Raw genomic sequence first — 17323 nt, 5'->3', positions numbered from 1 at the left:
GGTGTTCAAGTTGAAGACTTCGATGCTAATGGCGATATTAAATCTTCGGTTACGTCGGTTTTTCTTGCAAAGGTCTTCACTCCAGGCATGGATGAATCAATCTTGGATAATCCTTACACCGTAATTAATCGAAGAAAAAGAGATGCTGAGGACGATGATACTCATCAAGATGGACAACAACGGGCATGGACTGAGAGACCAAATCTCAGCTTTTTAACGAGAAATACTGATCATTGCGATGGTCTTCCAGTTTGGGTAGATCCAACTCCGCCAAATTAGTCTTTGCTGATTTACGAAGCGACAGTTCTTCACTATCAAGTTTGGGCAGCGCGATTTCTTTTTAACGGAGTTTACTACACGACAGTCACTCGGGCTCAATTCTCGCTGCCAGATGGAATGACCTGCTCGGAGCTGCGGGAAGACGGAACAGCCACGTGCTTCTGGACTCCAACTGTGGAACAGATCGGGTTGCACACGGTGTGTGGCCTCTGCTACGATGTTTTCAAGCGGCCGAGTAATCGAAACTGCGTCAAGATCGAAGTCATTCACAAAGAGCCTCCGATTGAGGATCCCTGCAATACAACGACCATCGAAGGAATGAAACGGTATCTCTTTGATGGACAGGATATGCAAGAAGATTCGTGAAAGGATTTTAAATTTTTTTAATTTTTTTTCTAGATATTTTTCTGGAATTTTTTCTTTAAGAAAGTATTTTAAGAAATGTCTTAGAAATATAAAAATCCTTGAGAAGATAATCCAAGCAAGCGAGCTGGAATCAGATTTCGTGATCTTCGAGTCAAGCAACACGAACGGCGCTCATCACGATTTCAAGATAAAAGTTTTCGGGGATCGCGATGTTTCCGATTTGCCGGAGCTTTTCGACAATAACCCCCACACGTTTTTCCAGTTTGACCAAGCCTGTGGAATCACCGAGTCTCCGCAGAAGATAGAAATTCATTCAACGAAATTCAACAACGCGAACAAACTGCGAAAAATTCTCTTCGAATCTCTTGAATTGACAGTTCACAGTGATACACTAAGTCTTCCACGAGTCAACATTTCTGATGCAAAATGGAACGTGATTCCAGAGCAAACCCCCGTCTTCCAATATGATCAAATGTATCTACTAATCGGCGACGAGAAAATCCAAGCTTTCCAGAATCCCGATTCTCCAGGAAGCTTCATTTTCAAATCGACCTCTGGGCCGATTGTGACTTCGAAGCTGACTCTAGAATTCCACTCGAAACATCTCAAACTGTCGAAGCTCTCATTCAGTTGGTTCGAGTGCGAAACAACCGGGAAGCTTAACCCCTCGATAACAAGCGGGACATTCGTGGACCCAGAAAGCACGGCCCACCCAGTTTGCTACCGATACACCGGTCAGAACGCCTTTGACGAGACAGTTTACACAGGCGAATACTGGAACGAAGCGATCTTGCCGGCATTTTTCAATCCAGCGACGAATGACCATCCTGACAGACATTACAACTTTGTTGTTGTCAAAAAGACCAGCGGAGATTTCAACGATTTTGACGAGGTGAAAAACGCGTGTTCTGAATTTGGCATGAGCCTTGTCTACCCCTACAATGCCAATGCAAACGATTTCTGGCTAGAGAGGCTAAATGAACAGCAAGCTTCAACCCCCGGATTGCGACTCATGATCGGCCTGATCTACACGCTTTTCTCAAAGACTTCAGGGGCGCTCGTTCCTTCTGAAACCGCTCTACCGATCGTCGACGACACTGGTGATACAAACGGCTACATCAACTTCGACGGCCTGACATATCAACAGGCGTTTAATAAAATGAAAGACAACGGTAACCAGTTCATCATGGACGCAACCACAGGGCAGTGGAGCGCTATCGGCTCTGTTCCGGCTGGAATGGACGCTACTTTTTGCTTCAAAACAGAAGAAATAACGACAATTTGCTCGAATTCATTCTGCAACAACACTGAAACGGCTCAGTACGAATGTACCTGTCCCGACGACGGAAGCACTCTAATCAATGAATTCGGCATCGACAAATGTGTCAACGCAACTCTTCCTTGCGATGTCGAGGATCCATGTGTTTTCCCAGCTGTTTGTAAGAATCTCTTCGATACCGCAGTTTGCGAATGCCCCGACGAAGGTTCCACCCAATTTCTTTCCGCTGATGGAGTTTCTTGTGAAATCATCGATCCCTGCTCGACTGGTCTTCATAACTGCGATCACCCGAGTTTGGAATGCGTTTCAGCTGCCGACGGAGATTACACTTGCGAGAATAGCTTCGAATGTCCATGCGACATGGACTGCTTGAACCCTCCCTGCATCGATCTGACTGATTGTTTCGGACTCGGTTCCGTCACCTCGTGTCCCGACATCGACTGCACGGACGTTGGACCAATCAAGGGGCAATACCGTTGTCCTGTCGGAAAAGAAGGCAACTGTGTCCGACCAAGCGATTGTGAATTTGACTGTCAAAGACTTGGCCCTGGCTGGGACTGCCTCAAGGAAAAATGTCAGGCGTATGAAGATTGCTTTTTTGAATGCCTAAGAATCGAGCATAAAAAGTGCCCTGAAGGAAAAGTTTGTTTTAAAGATCAGGACTGTTGTCCGCGCTGTGGAACTCATTCAGGAATGGATAAACAAAGAATCGATAAAGTATTACCTATTTTTTCAATATTTTTTTTTCAATTTTTTGAACGGGACGCAAGATTAACTTTTTACTACTCGCATAAGATGCTCGAAATGAATTATTTTTAGTGCTTTGGCAATAAACTTATTGCTTGATGAGATCGATGGCAAAAGAAGTCTTCAACATTGCTACAAGAAGAACGAAAGCATAACGACGATTTCGGAAGACACATGACTAGCAGTCAACTATTTTCTTATGCATACATTTATTTTTTTTATTTTTTGTTCGGCTTATCTGTGTAGCAGCGTAAGCTGATTATTTTTCGGTGGAAACTGGGACCACAGAAAAGCTGAATTTTCTCTTCTTATTTCAAATAAAATACTTTTTAACGTCAAAATTATTGTTGTTTACTCTGTCAATTACGAAAAAGATGTTTTAAAACATTTACATATGCACATAAAACATATGCTGAATAAACATATTTGGACAATTTTTGATAATGCAGAATTAATTCAACGACATTTTGAAAATCTCACGCTGAGCTGTTTATTTTTCGGAGTGCAGGCTTTTCACTCGACGATAAGTTGTGATTTTTTGTGAGACATGAGAGCGTCAATTGGTATTCTTGCAGGACTAGTGGATGCTGGGTAAGTTTTCAGTGATTCACCATATTTTACAAATCCACTTTAATTGTCGAAATTTTTCCCTAATTTCAGGCCAAACTGGAAACGAGGATTGATTAACTATCTTGGCGAGCGTCTTGTTACTGCCACTCAAGAAATCAACGACGATTTCGAGCATCAGGCGAGAATCGAAAACACCGTTGATAAATTGTTGACTGGGCTTGCAGGCGTCAACACGAGTGCCTGTCCTAAAAATGACGAGTACAAAAATCACGATCGGTATCTTGAAGGATACGACTGGTCGTATGCCCCGCCCGTTGGAAGTTCCGAGGTTTGCGATCTCGCGGTTCGTGTTCCGATGAAAATTCGAAGCTGGAATCGACTCTTTGGATGCGAAGCTGCTTACGAGAAAAAATACATGAAGCAGATGAGAAATCAAGCTTCCAGGAAAAAAGGCACAAGGAAATCTTTAGGGACAAATGGCTCGTTTTTTGCGCCTTTTTGAGACTCAAGAAAATGGTCCAAGAGCTCGGCAATATGCACGGACTGAAATGCAAATGCGATGATCCCTGCGACGCTCTTGAAGGATGCTCAACTTTGATCAATTCTTGCGAGAGGCAAATCTCTCTTGAATTTGCTGATTTGAGCAGCTCATTTTCTATAAAACCAAATCTCGTTATTTCTATCGATATTAAATGCCCCGAGGTAAATGCTCAAGACGGAAAGATCCTTTATGCTCCCTTGAATAACATCATGAACGGAGAGAAAATTCTCAGCATTGAAAGTAGTTTATCAGATGGGGGAAAGAACATCGAGATCGCGAATGAACAATTGAGCTACAGCTTCACTTGTCTTCCTGGAAAATGGCATTCTGTTGAGCTAGAGCATAAGTACGCCCGTGCCAATTCTATGAGTTATCATTCTATTAAGAGAATCGTCCGGATTTCGACAAGAATGGATCAAAATCGACGGTGAAATCAAGCGCGCAAACATTCAAATGTTCTCAGAATTTAGCGATGCCCAAACTTTTGTCGGCCAAATGCTCCACCTTGATTACACATTTCTCCAAAATGAAGATAGAGCAGAGACGAAAGTTCGCAATTTATTTGTTCAGACATTCAATTAATACTTTCGTTCATCTTCTATTGAGAACTTTCTCGTGAAAATGAATAAATTTCTTTGCCACCGTAAAAACTCGTAAACAACCATAAAGCTGAAAATGAAATTTCTTGATTCGATCAGTGATAGTTTTACCTAAATAAATCGAAAGAATCAGAATAAGAAGGTAAGTTACTGATCGCATGAAATTATGAAGGTTCATCATAAGCAATATTTGATTTTTCAAAAATTTCTCTTAATTTTATTTTTTGACAAAATGCTTTCACTAGTTGCATAAACGTTATTGATCTCTGAAGGAAATTTCTATAGGAAAAATAAATATGGTTTCTATGACTTTCGAATAAGCAGTGATTTTTTTTTCTGCTTTGAAAAATAAACAGATGATCAGGAGATTTATTTCCTACAAAATCTTCTCGAATGAGAATAATTTTTTCGATATTTTGTGATTTTCTTAATTTAATTTATTAAAATAATAATTTTATACATTCATTTTTCTTCGTAAAAATTTTGGCAATTTCCATAATCTAACAGACAACGAGTTTCTTCCAAACTTCTTCTTCTTTTTGTTCTTCTTCGGTCTTGAGCCGATTATGTTTTTGGTATTTTGGGCGACGTATTTTTCCATTGTCGGACTCAGTGTTGGATTTGGTGGGAGAACGGATGGAAGAGCAGCCATGTAGAAGGCGGAAAAGCCGCGGCCGTTGCCTTTGTTGTCCGATTGGAAGGTGATAAACAGGCTCTCCCCTGAAGAAATCGTAGAAAAGGGCTGGAAATGGTCTTTTTACCTTGATCAGCAGTATAAATATTATCAGCCAAGAGCTCCGTCGAAAGCGTTCCACAAAGCTCATCGAGTTTTCTTGTCGAATCAAAGTCATTGTTCCCTCTGTAAACCCTAACATAATCGTACTCGCAGTTTCCCTGGCTATCCGGTTCTTCCATGACGATCGATTTGAACTGGAGGTTGACAATGTGGAGCTCACTTGGAGACGAAATTTTCCAAAAGCATTGGGTGTTGAGGGGGTAGTTCAACGGCCAACCTGAAAAAAAAATCTTGATCATAGCTAAGAACCATAAAAATTAAATTTTTGGGATGAGTTTGATTTTTAACCTATCAACTTTTATTCGGTTATTAAAAGAAAAACTTAAAATTCAGTACGTCAATTAGAGCGCGCGGCCTAGATTGTCTAAATCTACACCTGGTGATGAAAATTGTTTGATATCAGAAGACTGTGACTCTAAAAGCCAGTTTTCATCGCAAGTCCTCGTCGCCATCAAATTCTTCTCATGCTCTTTTTCCTTGTCACTCTCCTCCAGGTATTCGACCATGAAGCCCGTTCCCTCGTCTTTCTGATTCGTGTTGAAGTAAAGCGTCAGAAAACCCTTTGAAGAGACTGTCCAAGTTGTTCGAGGAGCGAGGTAGCACTGGGCAGTTCCGATGATGAGGTTGTTTGAGTCGAAGACCATGATGTTGTCGTTGAGGAAGCATTCGCGGGGATGATCGAGGTCGAGAACTTTGAACTTTAGAGGATTTTGCAAGAAAAAAATCTCTAGATTCTAGAGTCTCAAAGGTTCGAACGAAGACCCTTAATTTGAAAATCTAAAGAAAGAATAAGTATTATTTCTTTCTTAGATTGTTCGAATCTATTCATTTAGTCTCGTAATGAGTCTCAGACTCAGAGGAAAACCCATGTCTTGAGCACAATTTTATTCGACGGATTTCTTGCTGAAATGACCCATTTACAACTCTGATTCGGTTGATATCGATAAGGGTAGCCGTCAGAAGTAATCACTCCCGAAGGCCCGTAAAGCTCGCCACCACAGACTTTCTGGCTAATCACATGATTCTGGAGCTCCCATGTGTCTGCCTCCGATTGAAAACTCGAAGCAAAATTTGCGTTTGCAAGTGGATTTGCTGATTCTTCTTGGATTTCTAGAGAAAGGAATGATAACAGATTCATTTTTTCTTCTCCCACCTTTGATAGTTTTGACATTTGGTTCAAACGGGAGCAGATTTCTGTAACTTTCAACTTCCAAGCCAGGCTTGACTCCCGTCTCTTCTCCAATCCAATCGATAAAAACAGAGACTTTCACATACACTCCTGGTGTATACGCTCTAGCACATCCAACTCCCCAGCTTGTGATTCCGTAGATAACCCATGGCGAACCAGGACCAGCTAGTTGGCACATAAGGGGCCCACCGGAATCGCCTTGGCAGGAATCTTTGCCGCCTGAAGGTTCATATTTGTAAACATGATTTAATCGAATTCAAAAAAGAAATTGATTGTTTATCTGAAGGTTCCTTCTTGGCGAACTTTTTTTATTTCTAGGAGAAAAATCGAGAAACTCTACCTTCCAAATGACCGCCGCAAATCATCTTTTCTGAAATCTGATTCGTGTAACCCGGTATTTGCAGACAAGTATCTCGCTCGATTAGTTCTATGTCCACATCATGCAGCTTGTCGGGCAGAATCGTTTTCTTGGCAGAAAGACTTCCCCAGCCAGCGGCGACGCATGTTGTTCCCTCGACAGAAGGGTTGATAAAGGAGTCTTTTGGAGGGAGGCAAATTGGTCGGACGCGGTCGGTAATTTGGATTTCTTGTTCGAGCTCGATGATGGCGATGTCGTTGTTGTAATCAATCGGTTTGTAGAACTAGAAGATTTTGAAGATTGAATAGGAATTTCTAGATGAATAAAATTTCAAAGCCATAAAATTTCTTTTATTATAAAAAATCTTGATCTTTTGAGGACTTAAAATCATGAAAAAGAATTGATGGGATTTCTAGAGGCAAATAGAGGACAACGGACTATTAAAATAGAAAAAAATTATTAAATAAAAAAAAATTGGTGAAAATTACCTCACCTGAGGAAAAAGAATAATCCTCTTCGCTTTTCCTTGTAGATTCCCTGCATCTGTTTTGTCATGCGCGCCGATTATAATTCTCGGAAGGGGTTTCCGGTAAACACAGTGAACGGCCGTCAAGATATATTTCGGATGAATCAAGGTAGCACCACAAGATGATCCGTCAAAATCGAGGTAGACCATCCATGGCCAGCTGTGAGGCCGGGCTTCTTGGCCGCCGACGATTCGGCCAAGGCTTCTTGCTTCAAGGGTCTTTTCATGGGATTGAAAGATCAATAAATTTAAGGGTTCCTTGCATCTGATTTCAGATATTCAGGAACAGATATGGGTCGATCCGGTTTCGTGGAGAGCGGAAAATTTGACCAGCCGTCTTTTTGACGAGATATAAGAGATTTTGCTTGCGACAGAAATTCACTCGACAAAATGATTCAAAATCTACCGTCGAAATTCGCATCGTATACTCGTTCAAACAATAAAAAGTAAAGAAATCAATCCTGTCCTCATTCGTTTCCCTTCTTTTTCTTCCTTTGAATAACAGCTCATTCGGCAACACCCTGCTGGTTCCACAAATTCCCAGCTTCTGAAAATTCCTGACATCTTCTTCTATCTTTTTCGCTTCTCTACCATCATTACTGTAACTATTCGACGTTCCATAGCTGCCCCATCTTCCGCTGTTCTGAGCTCTTATCAAAAATGGAAAAATAAAATTCAAGAAAAACGCAAGTTTGGTCATGCAAACTTTTGATTTTCTCTTGCTTCCGTAAAATGGCCAATTTTAGGCCCGAAATTGAAGTGATTGCTGGAAGCAGCTCAAGTGTCGCTTTATCGAGCACTGGTTAATTCAACCGCGCTGTCCACAACAACTCAGATGTCATAACCGCAAACATCGCACCACTCAGACTGGCCCCTTCATTACGACACGCTGAGCGAACTTCGTGAAAGAGTGACTTTGTTTTTATAAACAAAATTTAAATTTTTGATTTGAAATTTCACGTAAAAACAGTCTTAATTCTTAGTCATTTTTCTTGATAAAAGCAATAAAATACTCGCAAAAAGTAGTTATTTCGATAAAAATTCCAAAATTAAATGTTTTTTTTTTAAATATTAATTTTAACAAATTATTGGTAATAAAATAATTTGAATTTTATCTATAAATAATATTTCTTAAAAAATAATTATATAAATTTATTTAATTAATAATTTAAAATGAAATTATTAAAAATTGATAATTTTCGCTATTATTTTCATAAAAAATTAAGAAGTTTCTCTTAATTTATTTATGTTGTCAGATTGTCAAGGTCAAATCGAGTGGTCTCCGTTTGCCCAAGTCGCCGTTTGCCCAAGTCGCCGTCTGCCCAAGTCGCCGTTTGCCCAACTTGGGCAGACGGAGATCTTAGGCAAACGGCGATGTGAATTTTTTTTTAATTGATTGATCATAAAATGATAGAAGTAAGGCGACAATTTCATTATCATCACTGAGTCTGCTGATTGCGGTCTGATTTGCAGAGACTTTCAGGTGAAAAAAAAGGTTGTCCTGTTATGTCTTTTGAACGGTTAGTAACCGTCGGTTACGTGGATTCTTGACAAGACCACCACAATTTTCTTATATTGTTTTACAATAGTTATATCCGATTTTCGAATAAATTCTTGAGCACAAACACATAAATAAGAGACGAAATGAAAAATACAGTGTCGTGGACTCTACGGAAGCTTTCCGAAATGACATCGTTTACATTGATAACGGAGAGCCTTCGTAATGGATGGTCTAATTATGACAGTCGCTAAATTCTCAATCAAAGTCCTTGTAAACTATTCCCGGAAGAGTTAATCGAGAAGAAAAAGGCTCCGGTTTACTGAGACTGGATCGTAATTCGGTTGTCATAAGATCGTGCATGTGTTTGTAAATCAAGCCTGAGTACCCCTCTTTGCTGGGAGGAGGTTTTGGGAAGAGTTTCATCAGTTTTCCCCTTTTTCTCTTTTTCTTACTAGTCACAATGACTGTTTTCCCTGAGTTTCAATCAAAAATAACTCCAAAAATAGAACGAACCGAAAATGAATCACAAGAAACAGTAATACGGGAAACCATCAATTCAACCAAGTTGGGGATTAGCGCTTGTGAGGACTCGGCGCATCCATCGTTTCCTCAATCTATAGGCCTCGGACGTAAAATCAGCGATTAAACTTTACCTTTTAAAATCTATCCTATCCTGCTGGTTTTGATTTCATAATTCAATATTAGAAATTTCCCGATTTTAGCAATAATAAACTGAAACCAAAGTCTCCTTTGCGCTCATAGAGTTCTGAAACCTTGAATTAATTTCTTAAAATTGAATTATGATTATATTTTCAATTTGATCGCCGTCTGCCCAAGATCGCCGTTTGCCCAAGTCTCCGTCTGCCCAAGTTGGGCAAACGGCGATCTTGGGCAGACGGCGACTTGGGCAAACGGCGACTTGGGCAAACGGAGACCACTCGGTCAAATCAGGATGTTCACCTTGACTAACAAATAAACCGTTGACAAAACCATTTCTACAAGCGTGAAATGCCGAATTTACATTTGTTTGGTCTTCTTTATCGCCTGCCAGAAGCCTGTCCGCAGCAGAAATCAGGAATCAATCAAAAAGAAGCAATTTTTTTCGCGCTTCCTATTTGAAAATATTTTGTAATTTGATTTTACGATTCATAGATTTTCAAGATTCTTGATTCAAAAAGGCGGTTGTTTCACTTGTCATGTGAGAACAATAGAAATCCGAAAAAATGCTTGTCAAGAATTTTTTCGGAAGTTTGCACTTATTTTATCCGGTTTGGATAAATCAAGACCATAATCTCCCGCCGAACTAAACAGCATAAATCACCGTGGTTTAGAAATGTCTATTCGTTGAACTCATTTTGTCTTGCCAAAAACATTGATCAGAACTGACTTAATTATCAGATAACTTTTCAAAAATCATCGTCAAGGAAGCAGCAAATGTAATTGATTTTATACTCCAACAATCGGATCGAGAATGTCTTTCCAATCATCCAAGTCGTAATCCGCGACCCATTCGTTCAGGTTAACCCTGTTCACGAAAATCTCCGGGGTTCCTTAAAAAACTCCTGAAACACGTGATTCGGTAAAAGAAAACAAGAAACGCCGAGTGAGCAGCCATATTTCCAATCAATTCTAGTCAGCCACTCGATGTTGCCGCTATTCATATTCGCCAAAAATGAAATTTTGTCGATTCCAAGATGGTTTTGGACCAAATCGGCGATTAATTCAGCTAGTGACTGCTGGGTACTGACTTCACCGAGGAGCCTGATTTGGGAAAGCTGAATATAATGATGATAAATGAGCTTGATTCGGCTTTATACGTATTCAAACATCAAGTCAAGGTATTCATACGCTTGCTGAGGTTTTAAATTTGCGATGCTTTGAAGGCCAACTGAAGTTTTCCAAGCAGCGATATGATATGGCAGAGGGAAGGCGATAACATTGAGCCTCACCGCTCGTCCATAACAGAGTTGCAAGTTTTGGTTTATTTTTGCTGAGCTGAGCTGAGCTGACCTGCGTAAAAAATTCTCTGAGCTGAGCTGAGCTGGTCTATTTCGCAGCTCAATGAGCTGAGCTGAGCTGCCCTTTTTGAGAGCTCATTTAGCTGAGCTGAGCTGAGCTGAGTGAGCTGAGCTGAGTGAGCTGAGCTGCGCTGAGTGAAATGAGCTGAGCTGAGCTGGGCGAGCTGAGCTGAGCTGAGCTGGCCTATTTCGCAGCTCAATGAGCTGAGTGAGCTGCCCTTTTTGAGAGGTCATTTAGCTGAGCTGAGCTGAGCTGAGTGAGCTGAGCTGAGCTAGGCTGAGTGAGATGAGCTGAGCTGAGCTGAGCTGGGTGAGCTGAGCTGAGTGATATTTGTCTGGGCTGAGCTGAGCAGAACTGATCATGTTTGAAAATTATTGAGCTGACTGCTCAGCTCACTCAGCCAGCTCAGCTCATTCAGCTCAACAAATTTGCAACTCTGGTCCATAATGATCTGCCATTTCGATCAGACTTGGCCACGCACGCTGAGCGTCTTCGTGAAAAAAACAGTACGAGTTTGATGGAAAATTGGAAATGTACCTGGGCATTGGGGGTCAAGAAAAGCTTGGACTTCGACAGGATTATCATCGAAATTCAAGGAAGATTGATTGTAGACGAACCCGACCGGGCGATTCGGGATAGGAGCGAGTCCGAACGAAAATTGAAAAAATATGAACTCTAATAAACGCATTTTTTTGTTGAATTTGAAGTTCCAGTGCATATAAAAGATTCGACGCGGCAGATGGTTTGATTCACAAAAATATTTCACACTCTTTTAATTTTTCATCATCACATGAAAATTGCGCAAAGATCGGAAAAATAGAAAAATATTGAATTCATTGGACTATCTATTGGTGTTTTATTCCAAGTGCTTTTGAACATCTAAAGAGCGTGAATTCCAGCGCCAGCTTCGGCGATCTCCGCGGCTTTTTTCGCGGCTGTTGCAGCTTCGTAATTGGGAAGTGAGTCCTTGCTTTTGGTTGAGTGGATGCTGTTGCGTAAGATTCGCTCAGTATCTGAGAATATAAAAGAGGGCTCTTCTTGCTTTTCTATTTTACCGTTGTCGTAATTGAACTCATCATGCGGCTGATGGGGTCTTCTCCCAACGGCCAGTTTCTTATTCCTTTCCTTCCAAATTGTGCAGTTGAGAGAAATCATCACACTTCGAACGATCAAAATCGCCGCAAAAATACCGACAATGTTGATCAAATGAGAACTTGTATCTTTCCTCAACTCAGTAATGGCGATCCTAGCTTCTTCCTGCGCATCTACCAGTATTTCAAAGTCGTTTAATCGTCCTTTCATTTGTTGTTTTGCTTCGTTGAGTCGCTTGCTGAGCTCATGTTCGATTTTGACATCGCAGTGGGCCGGGCGTTCTTGAAAAAGAATATATATTTTTCAGATTTTTTTGGCTCGAAAACCTGTGTAGAAAACCTGAGTCAGGGTCTGAAAGACCAAAGATCCTCTGTTCATTAATGATTTTTCCGACCCTGACTCAGGTTTTTTACTCAGGTTGCCGAGCCCAGTTTTTCTGAAAACACTTACTTGGAGCAGTACAGTCGCTCATTCTGTAGTGAAGATAGTGAGCCGACGTTGTAAAGGCAGTATTCCACTTGTGATTGTCTTTGTCATGGTTAATTACGAGATGGTCTTCTTCACAGGCTTGAAATGCCAAGTAACAGCCGCCATTGCTGTCAAGATCGAATCCAGTACATTCCTAGATATTTTCGTTTCATGATTTTTCAGGGCAAAACTCACCGGGTAAGAGGCGCAATGATTGTAGCAGTCGTCGACGGAATTGACTCGCAGCGGTTTCGATGTGTTCATATGAGTCCCATCTATGTACCCCGTGCATGATCCATATAGAACATTTTCGCAATGAACATAACCTTAATTTTTTAACACAGAAAATCACTTGGAAACTCGTTACCGTGACATTTGTCATCGATTTCAACACATTCGTAATCGCTAGAAACCTCGAGATTTTTAATGATCGGATGGCAGAACTCATCTTCTTGGCAGGCATTCTCTCCCATGCATGGATGAGCTTATTGAGTTTTTTCAAAGATGAAAAATGAGAGAAAAAACTTACGATTTCCGACCCGACAAGAGACTTCCTCGCGATATTGGGAACTCATGTATTTTCCCCAAGTGCAACATTGGTAAAGAAATTGGCCTTCTGGGATGCAGTCTTCTTCTCGCCTGTTGCACACGTGATCGTCAGTGAAGCATGGGCTTCCTGAAGAAAACAAACGCTATGGAAAGCAGAAATTTGGGTCTTACGTGGATAAGGATTCACATAAGCATTCACAAATGCACTTTTCTCAAAGAGCAAGAAGAGCTTCAAAAATCTCATATGCTCCACTTATTTCTCTTTTTTCTATTTTTTTATTATTTTCAGAGCTGACTTTTTGACAGAAACGAGCATTGATATTTCGATAATCTCCAAGAATTAACATTTTAGTCAGAAAAAACACGAAAAACGGCGAAATTCTTGCCGCTTTTTTGTTTGAAAAGAAAAATAACCTGCTTTTATTTTTTTTTTATTTCCAGTGAATTTTCAAAAGTTCGTTCCTCTGAATTGGTCCAAAATAAATTCCGAGGGATCTTCAAATATAAAATCGACGAAATAGTCCGGATATCTTCTACTCATGTACTCTTCCCCGACGGCGTTGATTTTGCAGATGTTGTCGCGCTTGCTTGCGACGTTTCCAGCGCAGCAGATTTCTTCTTCGCTATCTTGAATGGCAGCCTTGTGAAACGACTTTGAAAGGTCAGGGGATCTGCAGCATCTCTTTGAGCTAGAAGGATTGTAACGGACGCCGTTGAGGCGCCAAGAAGGAGATGGGGTAACGCTCTGATGGCAGCATCTCTAGAATTTTTCATCGATCAGGATTTTTGCTCGAATTCAAACCTCGTCGTTAGGAATCAAATCACCACCGCAGCAAACTCTGTCAAGACTTCCGACAGAACCCTTACAACACTGCTTTTCTTTCGGATTATAGTCAGTTATCCACCCGAGAGTGGAAACACAGCAGCGCTCTGGTTCCGATCTCTCTCGAATTTCCTCGCCGCAGCAAAATTGACTCCGTTTTTCAAAAGCTTGATCGTTGCAACAGCCGAATTTTCGAGAGTCAAAAAGTTTTCCAGCACAGCAAATTTGTTTTCTACGAATAGTGAGGAAAATTCTTAATCGATTCTGACCTCGGTTGATATGTCATAAAACTTCCTCCCTCCAATTCACAGCATTTCGGCCCATTTGACTTTGAAAAATGAATGTTTCCACAGCAAACTCCGTACAACGGCTCAAGAACGTACCCTGAAAGTTGAAAGAGAAACGAAAATGGTTCGGAAACAACCTTCTCCGCAGCCATATTTTGTCGGCGGTAGCTTTTGTCTTCTGAGCGGCTGGAATCCTGCGTCGTTATAGGCGAATTGGTGAACCATTGGCTTGAATTTCTTCGCGAGTTGGAGGGGTTTTCGCGTTGCAAACGCCTTTGTCGTTAGGGCGACTTCTCTTGAGCTTTAAAAAATGATATGGAACAGTTAGAAAATGAAGCTCATAAATCGTTGAAGCTCATTCCTGGAGTCCAAGCAGTAGTGGGCCCAGTTGGAGCCGGAGTCGTCTTCGGCGGCGGCATTGGAAAAAGTGGACAAGCTTCTGGATCCAGTTGAATATCGTCGATGGCGATGTCTGATCGAAAATCGGCCCCCCTTTTTGTATGAAAAACAAAAACAGCTTCTTGAAGTGGTTCCGTCAAATGGACAGCGTCGATTTTGATTTGCGCAAATTTCCAGTCGATCACATTTTCCGATCTTTCAAATGTCGTTCGAAGGTCTTGTCGATCATTACTCGTCGCGGAAAAAAGCGTAACTTTCAACTCTCGAGTTACTTCTCCGTAAGCGAGGTACCAGTACTTCAGGCAGTAGACGGGCTCGGTGAATTTGATCGTCGGAGAGGCAAGGATAAAGACGTCGTTTTCTCTTCCCTCATTCATGCTGGCCACGACATAGCGGCCTCCGATGCTTTTGTGAGTGTGGTCGACTCGTGGGCCAGTGAGAATGCTCTATCAAGGGATAGGAAAATAGAAAGAAAACCCATTTTCTCGCTATTTGGATCGAAAACTGGACTCAGAAACCTGTGTAGAAAACCTGACTCAGGTTCTTGAAGGCTACAAAAAAGCCGCATAAGCTCTTTCAAATCCTAACTCAGGTTTTAACACAGGTTTTTTTAAGCTCTTTTTTTCTTTGGAGTTTTTTCTCTTTATCCCATACTATGACCAGGCCCTTTGCGGACCGTAAAATCATAAACTTCAGCTTCTTCATTTTCTTTCTTAACCAGTTTCATAAAATACTGCATCCTCAAATCCAGCCCCGACCACTCTCTGCACAATTTTCCCGACTCAAAAGTGCAGTGAAAACCAACCCTCTTCTCCACACCGTTTTCCTCTGTCTTCTTGAGAATTCTGTCGTGATACTTGATTGGCCCTGTGATTGCTTCAATATGCCACATGTTTGTTGGATCAAAATCTATTTCTTTCTTCGACACAGAGGGAGGCTCGAGCTTTTTTACCGACATAGGGTCGATCTCTTTCTTCTTTGATTTTTTTGAATCGAAATTAAGGACCATAATTAGGCTCCACGCTTAAAAATTCGTGTCGAAAAAACACGTGATATCACATGTTTCGACCTAATATAAATATTAATTAGTATATGAGGAACATTTTGTTCCGTTACATGAACCTCTCATCTCAATCGGAAAGGGGTTAAAATCGGCCTTGAAGTGCCAAAAACGGCCAATTTCAGTTTTTGGTCACATGACCCCTCCACACCCCACTTTTTCTTGGTTATTATATTTTCTAAAAGAGCTCAAAATTCTCTTTCCATTGATATAGGTCACGACCCTGCCAATTGATATCTCAGCCCTTTTTTGAAGGTTTGAAAGCTTAAAAACAGCGTTTTGGTGACGTTTTTAATAAAAGACAATATTGGGGCTTTTTTCATAAAACAAACGATTGTTTTTGTATTTTGGCCACTTTTGGTCGGTTAAGACCGGAGGACCTCTTGGAGGACCTCATTGGTGGAAGACAATCTGCTGGAAGAAAGAGTCGAAGGCAGGGCCCTGTGATAATTTGACGACGGAAAACTAAACTTAAAAAATGAAGTAAAAACCATAAAAACTAAAAATAGGAAGAAAATATATTTTAACATCAGATGGAGGTGGGTGGGGTTGGGGACGCAACTGAGAATGATCAACTCAGGCTTTTCCCAGCCTATGTCAAGCCCCTTAAATTCAAAAATCAAGGGACGGGGCTGAGACGGCCCGAAGGACCGTCAAGCCCCTTAAATTCAAAAATCAAGGGACGGGGCTGAGACGGCCCGAAGGGCCGTCAAGCCCCTTAAATTCAAAAATCAAGGGACGGGGCTGAGACGGCCCGAAGGGCCGTCAAGCCCCTTAAATTCAAAAATCAAGGGACGGGGCTGAGACGGTCATAATTGACCCTTTAATAAGATATTCAAGTTAAATTAGTTAAGCTTAGTTAAATAAGTTAAATTTACTCTTCCACCAATTTGTTTTCAACCATAGGGGTCCTCCAAGGGATCCTCCGGCCGAATTCGACCATAACAGGCAGATTATTGGAAGTTTAACTGGGTTTTATCATAAAACTTTTATGTTATTATGATTAATTTTACTTTTTTCAAAAAAAAATCCTTAAAAAACACTGTTTTAATACTTTCAACCCTTCGAAAAAGGGTTGAGATATCAATTGGCAGGGTCGAGACACATATCGATGGGAAGAGAATTTTGAGCTCTTTCAGAAAATATAATAACCAAAAAAAAAGTGGGGTGTGGAGGGGGTCATGTGACCAAAAACCAAAATTGGCCGATTTCTCGCACTTTTTGGCAATTTTTAAGGGTCATCACGTGACCTGACATTTTCGTCATAATACAATTTTTTGTTCCTAGGAACATGTTTAACTATTCTAAAGAATAAAAACCCTGAATATCGGGCGTTAAAAAATGGAGCGTTTTTTAAGCGTGGAGCCTAACCATAATAGTCAAACTTATCAGATGAATTTCCATTTTCATCTTTAATTTTATTTGATCAAGATTGTTTTTCAAATAGACCTTTCGTATCAAAATACTTAGACTACTAAAGTACAAATGTAAATTAAGTTTTTATGGTTCAATAGAAAGCCTTACCTGGTGATGAAAATTGTTTGATATCTGTAGAATGCGACTCTAAAAGCCAGTTTTCATCGCATGTTCTCGTCGCCATCAAATTCCTCTCATGCTCTTCTTCCTTGTCACTTTCTTCGAGATACTCGACCATAAAGCCCGTTCCCTCGTCTTTCTGATTCGTGTTGAAGTAAAGCGTCAGAAAGCCCTTTGAAGAAACTGTCCAAGTTGTTCGAGGAGCGAGGTAGCATTGGGCAGTTCCGATGATGAGGTTGTTTGAGTCGAAGACCAGGATGTTGTCGTTCAGGAAGCATTCGCGAGGATGATCGAGATCGAGAATTTTGAACTTTAGAGGATTTTTGAAACCATAAATCC

General features: G+C 40.9%; 4 protein-coding genes across 4 annotated transcripts; 1 reads left to right on the top strand and 3 right to left on the bottom strand.

Moving 5' to 3' along the window:
* Positions 1-3181: 3181 nt before the first annotated feature.
* LOC145698692 (uncharacterized) lies at positions 3182-4448 on the top strand. The gene is made up of 3 exons (XM_081775903.1): positions 3182-3262; positions 3332-4128; positions 4169-4448. The coding sequence occupies exons 1-2, from the start codon at positions 3219-3221 to the stop codon at positions 3741-3743; spliced, it is 456 nt and encodes a 151-aa protein (XP_081632029.1). The 5' UTR covers positions 3182-3218; the 3' UTR covers positions 3744-4128; positions 4169-4448.
* Positions 4449-4822: 374 nt separating this feature from the next.
* On the bottom strand, positions 4823-17303 carry LOC145698818 (mannan-binding lectin serine protease 1-like). The gene is made up of 3 exons (XM_081776037.1): positions 16973-17303; positions 5143-5394; positions 4823-5101 (listed from the first exon to the last, which is right to left on the bottom strand). Exons 1-3 carry the CDS (start codon positions 17100-17102, stop codon positions 4836-4838), a joined length of 648 nt encoding a protein of 215 aa, XP_081632163.1. The 5' UTR covers positions 17103-17303; the 3' UTR covers positions 4823-4835.
* LOC145700600 (ovochymase-1-like) lies at positions 5519-7671 on the bottom strand. Its single transcript, XM_081777894.1, has 6 exons — positions 7657-7671; positions 7218-7469; positions 6707-7007; positions 6331-6585; positions 6043-6287; positions 5519-5875 (listed from the first exon to the last, which is right to left on the bottom strand). Exons 1-6 carry the CDS (start codon positions 7669-7671, stop codon positions 5519-5521), a joined length of 1425 nt encoding a protein of 474 aa, XP_081634020.1.
* On the bottom strand, positions 13327-15280 carry LOC145700598 (uncharacterized). Its single transcript, XM_081777893.1, has 6 exons — positions 15194-15280; positions 14374-14834; positions 14127-14290; positions 13972-14086; positions 13682-13934; positions 13327-13639 (listed from the first exon to the last, which is right to left on the bottom strand). The coding sequence occupies exons 1-6, from the start codon at positions 15278-15280 to the stop codon at positions 13328-13330; spliced, it is 1392 nt and encodes a 463-aa protein (XP_081634019.1). The 3' UTR covers position 13327.
* Positions 17304-17323: the final 20 nt, after the last annotated feature.

Source organism: Oikopleura dioica, chromosome 2 (assembly GCF_907165135.1).
Source record: "Oikopleura dioica chromosome 2, OKI2018_I68_1.0, whole genome shotgun sequence".
In the NCBI taxonomy this organism is placed as follows: Eukaryota; Metazoa; Chordata; class Appendicularia; order Copelata; family Oikopleuridae; genus Oikopleura; species Oikopleura dioica.
The sequence above is the reverse complement of the archived record's forward strand: the minus strand, read 5'-3'. Positions and strand labels throughout refer to the sequence as shown.